This window comes from Corvus kubaryi, unplaced genomic scaffold (genome assembly GCF_017639235.1).
Source record: "Corvus kubaryi isolate FWS band 111438036 unplaced genomic scaffold, C.kubaryi_AGA036_p1.0 37302, whole genome shotgun sequence".
Taxonomy (NCBI): domain Eukaryota; kingdom Metazoa; phylum Chordata; class Aves; order Passeriformes; family Corvidae; genus Corvus; species Corvus kubaryi.
Window position 1 is genome coordinate 933,285 of NW_024581095.1, and position 20,112 is coordinate 953,396.

General features: G+C 36.4%; 1 protein-coding gene across 1 annotated transcript in view; it reads right to left on the reverse strand.

Moving 5' to 3' along the window:
- Positions 1-237: 237 nt before the first annotated feature.
- Positions 238-20,112, reverse strand: part of MAN2A1 (mannosidase alpha class 2A member 1) — a 110,939-nt gene continuing 91,064 nt past the window's right edge. Inside the window, exons 20-22 of the mRNA XM_042028037.1 lie at positions 8,222-8,416; positions 3,574-3,684; positions 238-3,222 (exon numbers count right to left, since the gene is read on the reverse strand). Coding sequence (XP_041883971.1) covers positions 3,070-3,222; positions 3,574-3,684; positions 8,222-8,416 — 459 coding nt within the window. The 3' untranslated portion in view covers positions 238-3,069. The remainder of the gene's footprint in view (positions 3,223-3,573; positions 3,685-8,221; positions 8,417-20,112) is intronic.

Below are 20,112 nucleotides of genomic sequence, written 5' to 3' on the forward strand. Positions count from 1 at the left end.
CACACTGTGCAATCTCACATGTTTACATCTCTGAAGTTAGTATCTATCCTCTTTTGTTTGGCAGCTGTGAAATAGCTTGCACCTTTGATCGGGAGTTCATCTCACTACAGATAACTGTTATTCCCAACAGATACTGACGTATGAACTTTTCAAAGAAGTAATCTTTTTTGTTTCTCTCATTTAAATTTTTTTTTTAAAATTTCTTACAGCCAAGGCATTAATGACACTGACCATATCTCACAATAACATTACCTTTTATTAGAGATCTTATTTTACATATCCCCATAAGATATAAAACCTTCCAAGAGAAAATATCAAAAACCTTCAGCTGAAATCAGTTTGTTTCAGACAATATGAGCAAGTAAACCAAAGAAAATTAAGATTAAGGAATGTAAAAAACCCCCAAACCATAAAATCAGAACAGGTACAATTCTGGTTTGGAAAGTAATTACAAGGTTTTAAACTATTTCTTACACAACATTGTCTTTAAAATCATACTGGTAAGGTAAAGATGCTGATTTCTCTTAACCAATAGCTACAAACCCAGCAGCTATAAAAACAGAAAAACCCCAAAATAATACAATTGAATCAGATGGCCAATTCACAGAAATACTGCATAAGAATTCATTGAGACTTGTGGAAAAAAAACCAAACCAAAAATCCAACAAAAGCCCAAATCAATGAAAACACAACCTCATTGACAGCCACATTCTGAACCAATTCAAGCAAATTTTTTTTTGAGACTTTGACGGGAGTTTTGACTTAGTTAAGGATTTCAGGAAAGGATCTTGAATAGAAAGCTGTCATCACACAAACAAAAAGAAGCAAAATAAAGGAACAAGGATTACATCTGCTGGTTAAGGAAAATTCAGACATCATGATTGTACAGCTGATGATAAAAGTAAAGAACAAATGCTATATGAATAATCTTTCAAAGCAATTCCAAGAGGCAAAATACTTTAAAACTTTATTGCATCAAAATTTTCCTTTTCTGCCTAACAAAACTGAAATAGTATTTTGAATGTTTTGTTGCACAGAACACATAGAAGTCTCTTAAACATTTTAATTCTGAAGAAGCAACAAAATAAATGGTATGAGAAATTTCTGCTGGCAAGCCTACTAAGCTTTGAGTTCCAACAAAAAACAGTATTTTCAAATACTCTTTCTAAGAAAAGTTACAGTACATGTTTATTGCATGAAAACATCCATTAATTGGATCTATCTGATTCTTCCATTTGTGGTTAGTGGTTCCTATATTCTTGATGTAACTTGCACCAGATCCTACTAAGTATTCCCATTATTACAAAACACACAGTAGATTGAATTAAGTAAGAAAATCTACACAATCTCAACTGAGATCCAACCTGTGACAATGCATGAAATGTAAGTATGACTTTCATTGTCTTTTTAGATAGCCTGTAGCTACATGAAATAATTTCATAGACTTCGATATTTGATATAATTGTTGAACAACAATGATGAAATTAAATGCAGGAGGCAATATTAGAGCTAGCACATCTTTTTACCAGTTATGATGACTTTTCATGCATTAGTATTGAGGATAAGCAACAAGGTATGGAAAAGGAAAGCATAAGCAAGACATAGAAGAACAAGCTATGAAAATAAATGAAGACTATAAAATGGGCTCATATGCAAGTGAATGTTTATATATATTAACTGTAAACAGCAGCTCTACTTAGGGAAATACTCACACTTGGATGGCTTAAGTACTAAATATGAACTAATATGGGAAAAAGCAAAATCTCCATTCTTCAGTAACATGAACACTGGCAATATGAGGTTCCAAGTTAGAAAAACGTTGTTTAAAATATAGGCACATGATTCTGAATTAACAGGTCACCACATTCTGTGACATGCAAGCACGTTTTGATGGGTTTGCAAACTATGTCTTGCTTACTATCAACTCTCTGCATCAAGTTGCAATTTTCTTGAAAGCAGCTGAATTTAGCTTCTACAGTTATTCTTTTTTTGTCGGTGTTCCACGTCATGACATAATATTAATACATTCAAATAGTCAAAATGTTCAGAATAAGATAGCACAAACTTGGTGCAGGAGTACATAGATCAGTGTGGCCAGCATTGTCAAACAGGAGATACACAGCTTAAGTATTATATAAACAACCTTTTCCCCAAAAACATTAACATAGACACCAAAATTGTAACAAGACATATCAAAAAATAAGGCACATTTATTTTGATATGGTAATCTTGAAATAGAAAACTCATTTCAGAGAACACTGGTATCTAAATGAGTTTTATAAAAAATCTTGTACTCATGATAATTATGGACATTTCTCATCATGGTAATGTAATAATTGCACATATCCCAGTGTGTCAAGTAACAAAATGGGAGTTTTAACAAACATTTCCATTGCAAAATTACTTTGTAGGTTCACGTTTTCCTATTTACATAACTCAGGTGAATGGTAGAAGTATTAAAATCTACCATCACTTATCACAAGTACTGCAGGCTTTCATTTTACCACAATTAATAATCCCCTTTGTGTTGAATAAATTGAAATTAATTGTGGAATAAATTGAGATTATTGTCATTTATATAAATGATTGCAAATATTTGGACATTAGCTACCACACAGGAACATTTTATTCCATTTTATTTCCAAGCTGCATCAGGACTTCCTACACTGAGTTATTTGTACATAAATTCATCAAGAATCAGGAAAAGAAGGCTGTTTAAAATCTAATCCCCTATTTATGAAAATTAAAACACCAAAAACATCATTAATTAGCATTTAACCTGAGATTTAATCTATTGAGAGGTTAACATCCATAGAAATTTCTTCACTTGTTGCATTAACCGATAATGAGGTTGCTATTTTTTGGGGAAATAAAAAAACCTGAACAAAAAAAAAGTTGCTTGCAACATGGCTTTCCATTGTGTTGATAAAAAAAAATATTATAGGATGCATCTTTTTCTCACAGTATCCAGAAGCTTGAATAACATTGATGTGCTTCTTATTGCACGTGAAACTCAGAGGAGATACAATTGCAGATTCTTCTTCTCTATTTGAGTAGTAAAGACAGATTTCATCTCAGCCGAATCCGGAACGTATTTATCTCCATAGAACTCATATTTATTTCACTTATATTTCTGGCATCTGGAGGTGAATGCATCAAAGATAAAGATGTGGGTGTAAGACTTTCCACTCTGAATTTGCTAAAGAGTTTGTGCACCTTTATCTGGAGGGGAAAAAAAAAAAGCAAAAAAAACCACCTACATTTAGAAAAAGTAGTATATAACTTAAAATTGTACAGCTCCTTGCAGGTACCAGCATAGAAATTCTCATGCCAAAGATTTTGAATATTTTTAAGTATCATAGATCAAATACTGTGCACTAATTTAGATCTTTTTAAACAGTATTCATTTGCTACATTTCAGTGTAATTCAATCAGTATATTTAAAATGACTAGAAATGTTTGGATTTGAACTCTTGCTTCTAAACAAAACAGTATTTACTCTTCTGCCTAAAGAAAATCCCAAACCTATTTAAAAAATTTTATCACAAAATTCCTACAGCTTAATAACCATACCTTTCCCTGAGTAGTGGAACAGAGCAGACCCGTGTCTCTGTTTGAAAATCTACAATCAAATCCCTTTCTGTGAAGTACCAGAGCAGCTTCATCAGATGGCTTGGTATCTACCTACAAACAAACAATATAAAAGATTGCTCACAGAGTATCAGGAAGGAAGACATTTTAGGACACCAAAAAAATTATCATCATACAGCTATGGAGACATTTACACCTTAAAAAATGTTCAGCCTAGATTGAACTGTCAATGTTTTTTTTTAAACACTTTATAAAGCTAAACAGAGAAAGAACTAAATGGCAAAGAGTTGGAACATATAATGTACTACAGAATATATATGTAAGTTGTTGAGTTTAAAGCTCAACAGATGCACACGTACAGGTTTGGGACTGAAAAGTAGCTATCATAGTTGTATTAACTGGTTTCCCACAAAAATTAGATGGCAAAACAGAAAGCAAACTAGAAACCATATGTTAACTACAATACTCAATTTTACATATTAAATGGGATTATGCTGAACAAACTTTCATGTTGGGAAACTGCCCTCTATCTCGGCTTAAGGCATACAGAAAAGTGTACACTGAAATACCCATATGAAATAAATGTTATGTTTATCTCTAAGACATTCAGTGCTTAATAGATATTAAAGATATTCAGAACCTTAATAGATATTAAGATTAAGCTGCTCCTCATCAGATTTGTGCTCCAGATCCTTCTCCAGCTCCACTGCCCTCCCCTGTGTCAATGTCTTTCTTGTGGCTGCACCCCTACACTCACCGTAGTCACTTATTTACTATGATGCATTACTTTATTTGTTTATTTATTGTTGTTTTACATTCTTCAGCTCTTAATCTTATTATATATATAATAAGAGCATAAAAAAGATGGCTCTCTCCAAAGCCATGCCCATTCTTCAGGCTATTTTTCTCTTTCTTATTTCTGGTTTACTTGTTCTTATACTGGTGCTTTTTCACAAAAGCGTCTGCCATGAGTTAGTTTCATTTCTGGTACTTTAGAATGTATCTGCTGCTTGAAGAAACCAATACCAACAAGCACTAGGCACTCTGTGATGCATTAGCTCCTGAAGGTGTACCAAAGAGGTCTTAATCTAACAGACTTTCCACCTAAATTTCTCTTCGTAAAGGAGATCATGGATCAGCTTGTACCAGCTTCTTTGAAACCCAGCATGACAAAGATTCAAAGTACAAAAAATTTATAGTATAAAGTACTCACCCATATAATAAAAAAATTATAAATTTTGTTGGTTTAAGTTCCTCATTTAAAACAGTAAAATTTTACTCAATAGTATCTGGAGTTGAAATGAGATACTTTCTAGTAAAATATTGAATGTTAGAAACTTTGCATAGTTTACAAATCATGAATAAAACTCAGCCTGAAAAGATTCTCTGAACACTAGCTTATAACCACCTAAAATCAACTTTTTGATTAATAAATAGTGCCTACATTCAGCAAAGGAAAACAAGTTTCCAGTATTTACTAGCATTGAGGACTAAAGAAGTTCTTATCCTGTTCACTGGAACAGCAGTACTACTTTCTACATGAATTAAGTTGATAACTGTGATGTGACAGAATTATTTTCCCTCTCCTACTATGAAACACCTGACTTGGTTTTCACTGTCACTGATGTGACAGTGTTGCACTTAAAAGTAGATATTTTTATGCACACAAAATAATACTGTCTGCCTAAACATCAGATTAGTGAAACATTAAAATTCATACTGAAAAAGTCTGACTTCCTATGGGGTAAATTAATGTTAAAAATGACAAGCCAGTAATGGGTATCAACACTTCCTCTAATTCACTTAAATTATCTTTTAGTAATCTGCATAAAAAATGCATATATGCATTTCAAATGATGGCATGAATATTTCATCTCCCAATATTTTAGAATTAAATATTATCTTAATTAAGATTCAAAAGATTTAAAACAAAAAGGTAACAAACAATTAATGACGCCCTGAGTAAAAGTGTTTTGTTAAGTATAAATATGTAGGATCTAGTACTCCACCTTCCACCATGCACATAGCAACCCTGTGTGAAAAATAAAGCTGTTCTAACCCATTATCAAAGCAGGTGAAAGACAGATTGTCACAGCCTCCACATCTACTTTAATTTACCTGTTCTTACATCATCTCTAGGTAGATGAGATTAAATACATTCGAGGCTAATGAATGTCTGACCAAGGATGAACTTAATTTTCATCAAATACACCTTCTAAACATGACCATGCTAACTGCACAAAAACCTGTAATGAACTCCTCAATTTTCAACAAATAACAACATTCTTAACCTTGTAAAACTTCACAGCACCGTTATTCAACAAAAAAATCTCTAAACACTGTGCTATCAAATCTCTAACTAGCTTTCTAAGAAGAGCTGCCAAAGTTTGATTTGATTTTGATCTCTAAGAATTTAAATGCAGACTCATAGGAAAAAAAAATATTGCTAGGTTTTCTCATAACCAGTATCCCAGGGTAATGCTGCTAAAATTTTGATGAGAAAGAAAAATCATTTAAACTCTTTTAAAATTCAATTACTGTGAGCTAATAGACATACACTGAAAAGTTTAGGCAATATGACAAATTTATGTATTTATGCTTAGTATAAAATGACAAATCAACTGTGTTCTAGACCTTAAGTCCCAGTTTATTTAGATCAGGTAAAATATCTGTCAAACTTCTTAAAAGCTGGAGTTCTATTAAGAAAAAAATCTTCAGATGTAATCCTAAGGCATTTGACTTTTCCATTACAAGATCAGATATCTTACAACAGCAACAATATTTTTTCTGATTTCTACATTAAATCTTAACTTTTAAAAAATTTGGTACCCTCTTTTCTGAAATTGTAATGGATTATGGAAAATCAACTTCAACAGCTAAAGCAATGGAGAGGCACAACATTTCTGGAAAAAAATTCATTGTGTCAGGCCAAATTATGGCACCTGTCATTCAAATTCTTGGAAGCAAGAGAAAAGAAGCAGAAAATGAGGAGCGATTTACAGAATTATTTGCAAGGCATAGCATCATTTTTGCTGTGGGGAAGAACACTCTATCTATAATGATAGTGCTCCTATTCTATGACTGTGAAAGCTGCAAGCTTTCACCTTGAAGTGGACATATTAATGCTGCAAGTTCAAGAGCTATCAATCAGTAATCAATGAAACATACAGCTGTGGACAGGGAAGAGATCACAGTCTCAAACAGTCTTATACCAGTTGGGACAGTGGAGCCAGTAGAGTCCAGATAAAATCAGAGAATTCACTTACAAGTAGTAAGATTGAACTCAAAAAGCAGACACTAAGCAAGTCTTTCTTTTCACAGCTTTCATGCCCAGATCCTACAAACAAGGGGATGGATTTATGCCTCAAAACGGGAGAGGAAAGATGTTCATGAAGGTCTGCCCCTGAACTTGGTGTGTCAAAGTAAACCTGAATGCTGAGCTGGTTGAAGCAAATGAAAATATTCACAGTGAAGTGCGAAATAATCACTTGACATGAAGGTTTATTTAGTATCAGACTCCTTCCTAACTTTTCAAAGGCACAAGACCCACAAAATCAAGACATTTTCCACTTCGAAATTCAAAATAAGGATCAGTCACAGCTGAAGGAGCTTACACAAGATTGAACTACTTATAGAGAAAGCATGAGAAAGCAAACATTGTTTAAGTTTTAAAATACAGATTAAGATTTAGAATGAAGAACAGATTAAACAGAATATAATCTGATGTTAATGCAGACAAGCTCAGCCATCATGGAGACTCTAGAGGAAAAAGGATAAATAGTTTTATCTAAGTACGACAGAATTAAACAGGGATTTCACTGTGGTAGCAGCGCTACTGAGTAGCACTGCAATACAACATAAAGTTATCATAATCACATTTTGAAAGGAGCTGAAAAACTGAAAAGAATTTATAGAACAGTTGGCAGGAAAAGAATGCAAAACAAGTTCCAGTCCTTCAGTTCATTAAAGGGAAAATTAAATTCTGGTGGGTACATACCTTTCTTTCCTCAGAAGGAGATAAACACTGAGTACAGAAGAGCCTTTTTTCTTTGAGTTTTTTGTTGGTATTTTGTTTGCTGGTTTTTTTGGTGGTTTTTGGTGGTGGTTAGTTGTTTGGGTTTTGTTTGCTTGTATTGGTTTGATTTGGGTTTGCCTACCAGAGAATGTTTTCATGGGAACCAATTCTTATGAGATGCTGTTGGAATAACTAAATTAGGTCTTGTAATTAAGCTTAATAATATTTTAACAATAAAATTTGGGTTTACAACTACATCCTTTATTAAAAACACACTCAGAACAAAGTCTAATGGCCTTAAATTTAATTCTTCTAGTAGAGAAAAAAGCTGAGGTATATGAATGTTTCTCTCTTAAACTTTGGGAACTCATTGAAATGTGCCCTCTCCAGAGATAGAATCCTGCACTATATGTAGTAAAAAAACAAACCCTGCATTTCATGTTAGTCAGACACAAGTCTCCAGTTCTTGCAGAACTGACAAAAGCTCATAATCACACTGCAGTTTATTGTAGCACATAAACCCGCCCACAAAGTACTTTACAAGAATAAAATATTTGACTATATTAATAAGCTGTATCATATGTTTCCTCGCAAAAACCAGTGGTTTGACCTTACCTTTGCTTGGATTGTTCTCAGATTGACTATATGCATGTCGCAAGGCATGGATGACATCAGTGGAGCAAAAGTATTTATCAGCTCTGGGACACCTGAATCTGCATTAATCGTCATTGGAATTACAGGATGATTTAAGAAAAGAGAAGTCATATGACTAAGAAGTGACGGAAAACTGACTGGTGCCTTCTCTTCCTTCTGCAAAATACAAAAGAATGATTCCAGTTAACATACTGTCATGTCTGAATTTTGAAACCCACTTTATACATTATTCCAATAATAACATCGAAAATTTTAATTTCTAGACTGCCCATTCAATTACTCTTGGAAACTTTTGACCATCCACTAATTTTCATCTATTAATAGGTATACTTTCTGTTTTTATAAACCACTAGTACACTTTCCAAAATTATGATGATACCTAATTTTCAACATTCCTTGTGTTTCTGTGTTAGCCTCTGATGTTTAAACAATACAGTTTGGAGAAAGAAATAAGCTACTACTTTAGCAAGTTGCTCCTATTTATTCAGTATCTCTTTATATAGGGAGAGGCAGACTCACTCTTGCAGGCCTCCTTTTTCCTATTACTTTCTGACCTGTATTTCTTTCTTCCTCCAACTTACATCTCAAATCCCTCTATTTTAAGTCTATCTCCTTTAAACTATTTGCTGGAAGAAATAGCAGCTAGCATCTTTGTCTTGGTCTGCATTGCAAAAAATTTCTTCCAGAAGTTTTATTTGGATGCCATGCCAGCAAGAACCAAAGGTATTCTATCCCAAGATTTCACAAATTTTGTACTTTCCAAAGTTTTATATTTGCAGTGCTTTCACTTGGCTGCAGAGGCTTCCTTACAAACCTGAGATGACCAAATCTTACGTATTCACAACAACTAGTTAAACCTCCAGAGAACCCAAGAAAAGAAAAGAAAACAAAAGAACTTTAAAAAGGCAATTTCTATTTTAGAATGTCCGTGAAGAGTAGAAATGGGTGAAAACTTCTTTTGCTCTTATTTTTCCCTAGCATACTTAATCAGATAAACCCCTGCTTGTTTACAGTTTAAAAGGTGGTATTTAGTGAAAACTTCGCAGAAAGTTTACTGAAAATATCACAGAATCACCAGGTTGGAAGAGACCTTCAAGATCACCGAGTCCAACCCATGCCCTAAGACCACCTCAACTAAACCATGGCACTGAGTGCCACATCCAATATTTTTTTAAACACATCCAGGGATGGTGACTTGACCACCTCCCCAGGCAGACAATTCCAGAACTTTATCACTCTTTCAGTAAAAAACTTTTTCCTAACATCCAACCTAAATTTCCCTTGGTGCAGTTTAAGACCGTGTCCTCTTGTCCTGTCAGTTGTTGCCGGGGAGGAAAGACCAACCCCCACCTGACACCTTTCAGGTAGTTGTAGAGAGTGATAAGGTCACCTCTGAATCTTCTTTTCTCCAGGCTCAACAACCTCAGTCGTTCCTCACAGGGCTTGTGTTCCAAGCCCTTCACCAGCCCTGTTGCCCTCCTTTGGACGCCTTCAAGCGTCTCAACATCCCTCCTGAACTGACGGGCCCAGAACTGGACACGGTACTCGAGGTGCGGCCTCACCAGTGCCAAGTACAGAGAAGAATGACTTCCCTGGTCTGCTGGCCACACTATTCCTGATACAGGCCAGGATGTCGTTGGCCTTCTTGGCCACCAGGGCACACTGCTGGCTCATGTTCAGCCGGCTGTCGACCAGTACCCCCAGGTCCCTTTCTGCCTGGGTGCTGTCCAGCCACACTGTCCCCAGCCTATAGCGTTGCTGGGGGTTATTGTGGCCAAAATGCAGGACTCGGCTCTTGGACTTGTTAGACTTCATCTTACTGGACTCTGCCCATCTATCCAACCGTTCCAGGTCTCTTTGCAGAGCCCTCCCACCTTCCAACAGATCGACACACGCTCCCAGCTTAGTGTCATCTGCAAATTTACTCAGAGTAGACTCAAATACCCTCATCCATGTCATAAAAAAAAAATATTATACAAAACTGGCCCCAGCACAGATCCCTGACGGACATCACCAGTGACTGGCCACCAACTGGATGCTGCACCGTTCACCAGCACTCTCTGGGCGCGGCCATCCAAGCCAGTTCTTAATCCAGCAAAGAGCGCACCTGTCCAAGCCATGGGCTGCCAGCTTTTCCAGGAGTTTACTGTGGGGGACAGTGTTAAAGGCCTCGCTGAAGTCCAAACAGACAACATCCACAGTCTTTCCCGCATCCACCAGGCGGGTCACCTGGTCATAAAAGGAGATCAGGTTGGTCAAACACGACCTACCCCTCCTAAACCCATGCTGGCTGGGTGTGATCCCCTGGCCATCCTGCAGGTGCTGTGTGATGGCACTCAAAAGAAACTTTTCCATAACCTTACCAGGTTCTGAGGTTAGACTGACTGGCCTATAATTTCCAGGATCTTCCTTCCTACCCTTCTTGCGAATGGGATTCACACTGGCCAGCTTCCAGTCATCTGGAACCTCACCAGTGAGCCAGGACTGTTGGTAAACAATGGAGAGCGGCTTCGCAAGCTCATCTGCCAGCTCCCTCATCACCCTGGGATATAGTATCTTACTGATAGATCAAATTTGCATTTTATGATAGGCTGAAAACATGGAAATAAAAAACAAATGGGAGACACTTAAAGCAAAGGGGAGGATTATTTTTCAGCTTATAATGGACAACCATAATAGTAATTTCTGTTTTGTGGTGTGTAGGCATGTATGCATATTTATTTGTACGCCTGCAGTAGCATTAAATACAGCTAACAGTGAAGAAATTGAAAATATTCCACGGCTGAATCAATGCAAAATGGTAATTTCTGGTTTATTCTTGGTGCTTTCTTTAGGAATAACTAACACTCTGCTTCTTTGGTATCTAGTAAGAATTGAGGCTTAGTATTTTTAAGTATCTATTATGACCCCCAAATAATAACAGTGGATCATTGTAGAGGATTGCTCCTCTATGTGTCTCATGGCATTTGTTTATACTGAATTCCATCTGCCATTTTATTGCATCTTTAATCAGTCTTAAGTCTTCTAATTCCTCAGTTTAGCTGTGACTTTTTTTTTTCCATTACCTTGAAAAGTTCGTATCACTGGTAGACTTCATTGCCATGATTGTCTTCTTTTCTAATTACAGTATGAGCAAGCTTGTTCTATGTACAGCTTAATCTAAAAGTGTTCCATTCAAGTACCTGCATACATGCTCTATACACAAGGAAAATGTGCATATCCATGTTCTTTCAAAGAAGAATTCATTTTTTCACCCCAAAAGGAACACTGTTCACTCTGTTGCCATAGAAGTGCTAAAGTCAGTCAAAACATTTAATTGCCATTTATCTTCTCATCTTTCACCTTTTTTCCCCTGTGAAGTAAGTTGACTGCTTGTATCTGAGAACCTAAAATATCTCACAAATCACACATGAATCAGAAAAATAATCTATTCATGCTATTATATTGTTTAAAACAAAATACTGCAGAGAAGCACAGCCTTGAAGGACTGGCAAATGCTAGAACCAGAACTGATCCAGCTTGGCTCATTTTTGCTCCCACTGTGTCTAAATGTAGTATCACAGGCAGGAACATTGTCCTTAAGCATTATCCAGTTTGGAACTAAGATTCAGGTGGAATTTTATGTTGAATCTTGTATTCCCACATCTGGAATGACAGTCCTTTCTGGATGTTTGCCCCAACAGAAAAAGTGCAGTCACTCACTGAATCTGTATAACAGTAATAGAAATGGAGAGTACAGAAGATGTCAAAAGCTGCCAGAAGACAGCCAGAAGGGAAAAAGGGTTTTGCAAACATGGTGAAGACAATGCTTTCACTCAAGATTGAGAAGGACTCTTCAAAGGCAGATCACAATCATGGAAGGGTTGGAGTACATCTTTCCCTTAAAGTGTAGTGATCCAGAATTTAAACAGAACTCTCTGGAAAGAGAGATGAGAAGTGTTTGCACACACAAACAATGTCATGGGAAAAATAATTACTCTATGCACACCTTCACTACACTGATGGCTTTCAGCAGTACCCTGCTGATGCTGCGTCAGAAGATGTAGTCCCACAGTCTCCATCTAATTAAAGTATTGCTCTCTCCAAAGTGACATTATTTTCTCAATTTCAATGACAGCATTTATCACTCAAAGTGTGAATGGAGCTCCTCTGGCTGCCTTACAAACATTAAGTACTGGCAAGAATCTGATGAATGCCAGATGATGATGTGCTGCCTTAATGAGTTCTAATCAGAGCAAATACTGCCTTTTTAACCATCTTACAGTACATGCATATACAGTTATCCAATTGGAAACAGTGTTGAAACACAACCCTTTGAACAAGTGTGCAATAGACAAAATGGAGCCTCATTTAGGATCTTTCCTTGTCATCACAAGGTGAATAATTCTAAATTTTCAGTTTTGAGGAGACACAAACCATAATCCAATATAATATTAGCTTACAATTTGCAACAAGTTTTAAGAATAGCCTCATCTATAAAAAGTGCCTTTCTATCAGAAATGAGCTATTTTACTGAGAATCATAAAAATAATTGAAGAGCTTGGGTTGGAAAGGGACTTAAAAGTCATATTGTTCCAACTCCTCTGCCACAGGCAGGGATGCCACCTACCAGACCAGGTTACTCAGGGTCCCATCCAACCTGGCCTTGAACACTTCCAGGGATGGGGCACCCACAACTGCTCTGGGCAACCTCTTCCAGTGCCGCCTTATCCTCTGAGTAAAGGTTTTCTTTCTAATACCCAATCTAATTGACCTTACTTTTAGTTTAAAACTTTCCCCCTTGTCTGAATCACAATCTGCCTGTGTAAAAAGTCACTGCCTCTAAGACTCAGAGGGTTTTCTGGTAAAAGTTTTAATTAAGTAACTAAGGTCCTTAATTAGAGGAGAAAAAATGCTAATTAGACCTTTTAGAAATAATTTAGTAATTGAACAGAAGAAAGAAATGGAAAATTCTGTAGAGAATAAAGTAAAGCTGAAAGAGTTGATAATTGGACATCAATTTAGAAAATGGAGAACCAATGAACTTTTCAACACTGACAAGTAATCTAAAATTTCCCATCTAAAAGTAAGGAAAGGAAACTGAGGCAGTTTATCAAATCACATTATCTTGACTATTTTCTCCTTCTCAAGACTCTTCTCTGTGATGACAAAGTCACCAAAAAAATTTAGTTGTAACAGTAAACGCCCACTGGCATCCGCACTACCTGATCTAGCATGCTAAAATATGGATGCTGAATCAGTGTGTAAGAACAATCAAATAAAATCTGGAAACAGGTACAATTCTGGGCCTACCAAACCAAGGGATGCAGACAAAAATAATCTGATATCAAACAATTTGGATTATTAATGGAAAGAAAAAGTTTCTCATTCTCTCTCACGTTGTGTCAGGAAACAATTTTTATCAACTTTCTCTCTGACAGGTTCAGAAAACCAATGGACAGTACTCTTCAAAGGAGAATGTTTCTGGACTGAAAAATCTAATCTGTGGAGTAAAAACACTTTTCAGAGCATCTTCATTACCAAAGCATATGGAGACAATATTTTTAAATATCTTAATCATACAGCAACTGACAGCAATCAAGAATATGAGTCAAAGAATTCCAAAGACAAATATGGAAAAAAAAAATTGTTTCTTTCTTTTCAATTCAAAGACTGACAATCCATCAACATGTTTGATGAGATGCTGCTTCTATAGGAGAAATTGATTCTGTAATACTGTGCTAGGCTGCTTATAGGTGAGAAACAAACAGCAGACAACATCACTGATGATGTGAATAACAGGTTTACAACACATGACAAAAATAAGTGACAGGTAAGGGTGGATGCCTAAGTTTAAAATGACGTACATCTTTCCCCAAATGCAAACAGTTGAATCCTTAACTACAGTGGCTCGCCACTTGTGAAAGATGGAGTCTCTAAGCAGTCATAGAGTGAGAAAATTGTACAATGTTCTATACACACTTTGCCCTAAGGCTCACAGCTTAGCAGAGGAATTCAGGTTTTATTTCAGACTGACACTAGTCAAGTTCATTAAATTGACATCAAGTAGTAAATGGCTTCAACTTAGTAACAGGCTTTGCATGCAAGACTGCCTGGTTGTTATCTCACCAAGTGAAAATCAGATGCATATGCTTTAAATTCATTCAGAGTTGCACATTGTAATACAAAAAGAATAATCAAAGTCTGACAAGTTCTGAAAGTCCTCCAGATATGGATGAATCATTCCCTTTCCTCTGAGACTGATACTTGGAGCTAGATTTTTGCATGCCTGTAATAACTCCTAGTGCTTTTGAGAAGGAAAGAAGAAAGATAATGGGTCTTACACCCCTAATATAACAAATAGCAATTAACCACCAATGTAAATTGGATTAATTCTTCTGAGCTGAATAATTCCTTTTGTGTCCAAGAGTGCAAGGTTAATGTAAGCATCTGTCAAAGGAAACAGTGACCAAGACTTCAAGCAGCTTTGAAAATGGCTGGTGTTTGCAGAGGGAATTTTGTATGGAAATCAAATAAGGTGATAGGAAGATCTCTGTGCAGCAGGATTCAGAACATCTAAGACCTCAAGGTGCACAAGAATCTTCAGCAGAACAATCTTCAGGTAATCTCTGTAAAAAAACCAAGCTTAGACCAATTAGACTTTTAGGAAACCCTGGGTAAATGGCAACCAGGAACAACAGTCACAAATGTGAGTACTGAACAGGCAGATATTCTGGAATTTTAAAAAGACTGTAAACAAGGATACTGATGCCAGATTATTTTCTGCTATACCAGAGCATTTGGCTTTCCTGAAAAGCTGGTGGGCAAAAATACAGATAAATATAAAGATTAGAATTGTTTGTGTATACATTTTTGTCTACACTTAAAAATCCGTCAATTATGTTACATTTTTGCACATCAATTTTTTTTTTTTTCATTAGATTTCAAGTCCTTTAATTGAGAGCCATGACCTGGAGTGCTTAGGGTCTTTTGATAGCTATTGAAGTGACCAGCAAAAGACGACTCATAAGAGCAGAGTAAATCTGATTTCATCTCTTTATCTCACGGAATAGAAAATTTTCTATCAATTCACTTGGGCATTGTTAAACTGGCAATGCATGTCTGCCACACTCACTGAAAGGGGTTCCTGGAGGCTGATTATAGAAGAAATGAAAATTCTGAGGCACCATAAAATATCCACAGGACTGTGTGTTGGCTCAGTGACCCTAAAAAAGGATTTTCTGTACTGATGCTTAGTTGGCACTAAAACTGCAGATGAAAAAACCTGGGACTGTCGCAGGTAACCAAATCCAGGGAAATCTGGATCCACAGGAGGAATTTTTCCCAGTCTGCTAGAGCCAAATTTGGTAGTCTCCAACAAGAGGTGACTCCTCTCATTCCAGGCTGATAGATAGGAGCCTGCTGTGGTTCTGCTCCTCCAAGACCATGCAGGAGAAAGGCAGAGCATTATTCCTTTAGGCATGAATGGAAACACATGGCCATCCATACACATAAGCAGTGACAGCACCTTTGCCAGAACCCACATAAAGCAGAGCACTGAGGTAAAACAAGTAGAACAGACAATCCAAACCTGATTGTGCCCTCCAGCTGACCAGGTCTGGAGTTCAAGCACTCTCAACAACCACTGATACCTCAGTGTGGACTTTAAGCCCTTAGACCTTAAGTCTTAGGCCTCCTAATGGTTCACCAGCTCAGATTTCACATTCTTCCAGGAGCTGTCCTGTGACCTGTCAGCTTGCAGTTTGCTATTTACAGGCACACACAGAAAATACAGGTCTTGTCAGCAACTGGAAGACAGTTGTACTGGTCCCTCAGTCCAATAGTGTATCTCTCTCTCCAACAGCTGTCACACAGACCTCTTACTCTGCTTGTTTCCTAGTCTTACCTGAAGTTAGCTGATGGCTCACACAGATTCAGAAAAGGTTGGGTACTTGCACGGAAATCAGATTTAATAATCCAGAATGGGCTGTGGTGATCAAGCACTGGATTTCATCAGACCCTTTTATGCTCCTTTTACCCCTGCTTTTCCTACTTGTTATACTCCTCAATTGTTCTCCTTCCCCTCCTGTGCCAGTTCTGCTGAACAACCCACAGCTAGCCTCTTGTTTTTATAAAAAAAAAAAAAAAAATTAAAAAGTACAGAATTTTCTTACTCTAAGGAAATTTCTGCTGATCCATCTTGTTGGGTTTCACACCAGGAACAATCTAATTTTCTCCCTTTTATGGTCTCAGGAGCAGCTAGTGATCCCCTGCTCCACCTCTCACTGTTCTTTTGGTGACTGCATTTTAATAAAGTTAGTGTTCAATTAGATACCATAACAGAAATCATGTTCTATGAAGAGATCATTTGGGGAACATCTGCTCACTGGTCTATGGAATAGTGCAGATGGTAAAGAAAGTATCTAGTCACCATGATCATAAGCACATCACCACAATTACTAAGACTGATAAATAGGCAGCCATCAATATAGCTGGATGAAAGTGATCAGAAAAGCAGACAGACAGCATGACATGCTTTCCTCGGCAATAAAAGTATTTTATACTTCAATTATAGCCTTTTCTGTCATTTTTATTTCTTCTCTTCTAATTCTTCTTAGAGTGTTTATAATATTTAATAATGGCACAGGAGGAGGGACTTAATGCCTAAATAAATACCCCATGCTAGGCTTGTGGAAGTGACCTGGTGTTAGATTTTCCCAGATGTTTGGCAAGAGTTTATCCTGTTCCCAATGACGGTAGAAAACAGTGATCAGAGATTTTCCGGAGTTCAGTTTTGATGGGGAATTAGTTAAAACAAACTGATGTTAAGGACAGAAACTACACAGTGATATCTGCTAATTTCCAGGCATTGGAAGTCTGGTCCTCATGGAAAATTCTTGCTACTGGTGGAAACTTGAATGTGCAAGGAGATTATTCCAGAAAGTAATTTCATTTGAGAATACAAGAAGAAGAAGGTGGACTTGCACACTTTCTCCCTCCTTTAGGAAGGATTCTGCCCTACAGTCAGATCTTGCAGGAAGAATTAGGCCTTCCTAGAAGTGGTGATACAGAAAGGTTTAAATTTCAGACCTCAAACTGCACCAGCAGAGATAAGCTCACAAAAGACAATAAAGAGGCCTGCCCTTGTCCTTTGGTGAATTATATAAGATAAAAGTGGAGAGATCAAGGTTGAATACTATGCATAATACTGAGGTAAAATTCTTTCTAACCAGAGCCAGTAGACAGGTACATGCAAATGAAGACAGATAATACCAAACCAAGGAAAGTAATTCACTGCTGAGATGTACCTAATTACAGAAAAAAGAACACAAGAGACATAGCTGTATGTCCAACGGAAGACAGTCGTCTGTACTACCTACTCAAGCCATGAGTCAGCTACAAATGGCTGCTGCTGTTACAGGATGAGAATGTTTCAAAACACCAACACAGGAATGGAACTTGCAGACAAAGCAGTCTTTACTTAAAAGCTTTCTGCGACACATCTTTGTCACTGTATCATGAAAAAAATATTTGAAGGAAATTAAGCTGTAAAGTGTCCTGACATAAAAACAATGACAGTGCTTGCCTGAAAGCAGAGAGTATTTGTAGGTAAATAAGAAATGGAAACATTTTTCTTGAGTAGCAAACACGAAGTTCCTGCATAAGAAAACCAGTATAAACTACACAGTAGTAGAAGAAAGAATGAATTAAATGTGGTGTTTTATGCAAAGCTGGGAAGAAGTAACATGTACCTGAATATCTCTTCAAATGAAATACAATAGTAGTGTTCACCCCTTACTAAATATATGTGGTAAGGCTCTAAAGAAGATTTTGTGTGAAAGGAAGAAGAAGATGTCTTTTATTTTTCCTTCTGTGGCCACCATAAACCCCGAAAACCGTAACAATTTTGTACATATTTGATAAGTTCACTGTGGCAGTTACAATCAAAAATGATATTAGAGTTTCTGAGCTTGTCACATATGGGCGTGAAAAAGCTTCTAAATGGCAGTAATTAAGCCAATGTCAATTTTCTGCTTTTTTGAAACACCAAGTTAATTATGTTTGTTAAGGTGTGGTTACATGTAGCATAGCAATGCACAGTATAATATATAGCTACAGTGAGAAACATGCACATGCATTAGAAATGAACACACCAATAAGGGGCAAATGCAACACAATAATCAGACAAAAATGGCTGTATCACCAACCATAAATTTTCAGAGAAAGTGTGTACTGATAGAGATTTAGTAAGAAAAAAGTACTTGTACGTGGTGCAAGAAAGGGAGTTCGACTACCTCCCACATATTTGTGATTTTATTAACTGTATTATTTTTCCTCTAAACAACTTCTCCCAAAAGTAACAGCCATTTGAGCCATTGAATCCTGGCTCTCTGGTCAAGCCTAGGCTATAAATCCAGTTATATAAATTAACTAAGTCAAGACAAGGTATGAAATAGGAATCTGAAGAAGAAAGTGTTTGCCTGGCATGGCATCTATTCTTCAGCTACGTCGTTGATGAAAAAATATATTATTACTTCCTATAAATCCTATTTCTTTCACTCCTATATTGATATATCATGCTGGGATTCAGAATATAAAAAGGTATTAATGCTTATTTTTCCAAAACTTACAATAAATCTAAAGTAGTCTATTTTCAAAAAGAACAAAACATTTACTGTTTTGACAAGTATTAATAAACTGTGTTCAGTTTCATTCTCAGCTAAATATTCCGTTCATTTTAAAAATGACATGAATTCAGTTCTTGGTTAACAATCTGAGGAAAAAGAAGACAATATTAGAAGATGATTCAAAGAGATATTCAAGCCAAAAAATGCTTGCAAGGAGAAAATGAACATATAAGCAGAATTAGTTACATCTAGTAGAAGAAAAAGATGTATGTAGAAATTTTATCAAAAATACAGTAAAAACATCCAAGGTCTGAGGAACACAATTATCAATAAACGGGGTGAGTATAATGTAAAGTGAAACAAAATTTGCCCAGCTCTTACTACAAACACAGCTCACTTAACAAACCATACTGTAATTGTGAATAAACCTTTAGTATCCATCTTAGGGAAAAAAAAAAACCAAAACCAAACAAACAGAAAATATAAACCCAACCACCTCTCCCCCAAGTCTCTTCCCTCCCCACAAATACAAAACCAAAAAAGCTTCAGCAAAACACATCAACCTGAAGTCTTTTGCAGAGGCAGTATCTGAATGCATATTTTTGACTGATTAGACGAGCTAGAATTCAAGAGCCAAAACCCAGGTGGTGTTAGGATTAAGAACATATTAGAATACAGACTGAGTATGCCAACAATTATTAAGAATTATTAAGAATTTCACTCTATCCATGCACTGGACATGTGAGTTTCAGACTTCAGGACATGCATGTGGTTTAACTGTCATTACAATTTACTGTTCAGGGTGCAGTTGGGGAAGGAAAAAAGTATTTCAGAGATATAAATTAAAAGAAACTGTTGGTTGATACAGTGATAACAAAAGCTCTCCACAGTAATTTCACCAGTGATGCACAATTATTTTAATTAAAGAACTGCACATCTTACACTTGACATACTTTTATGGGGAAGTTCCACGAAGAGCAGAAAGCATCCTGTTCCTCAGAATTGTTTTTAAGAAAAGATAGAATGAAATCTTTTGGAATACACATTAGGAAAAGTCTGTAATGGCAAAGATGTCAAATGGTCAAAACTTTCTCCTCCAGTGGCTTTCATGTTTCCTGAAGTCAATAAAATAGGGCTTGACAACAAAATCAGGGTCAGAGTATGAGTCACACCGTAGCTGATTACATATATAAACTGCATATAATTTCACCATAATTTTTTCTGACATGGTTATTTTTAAGCTAT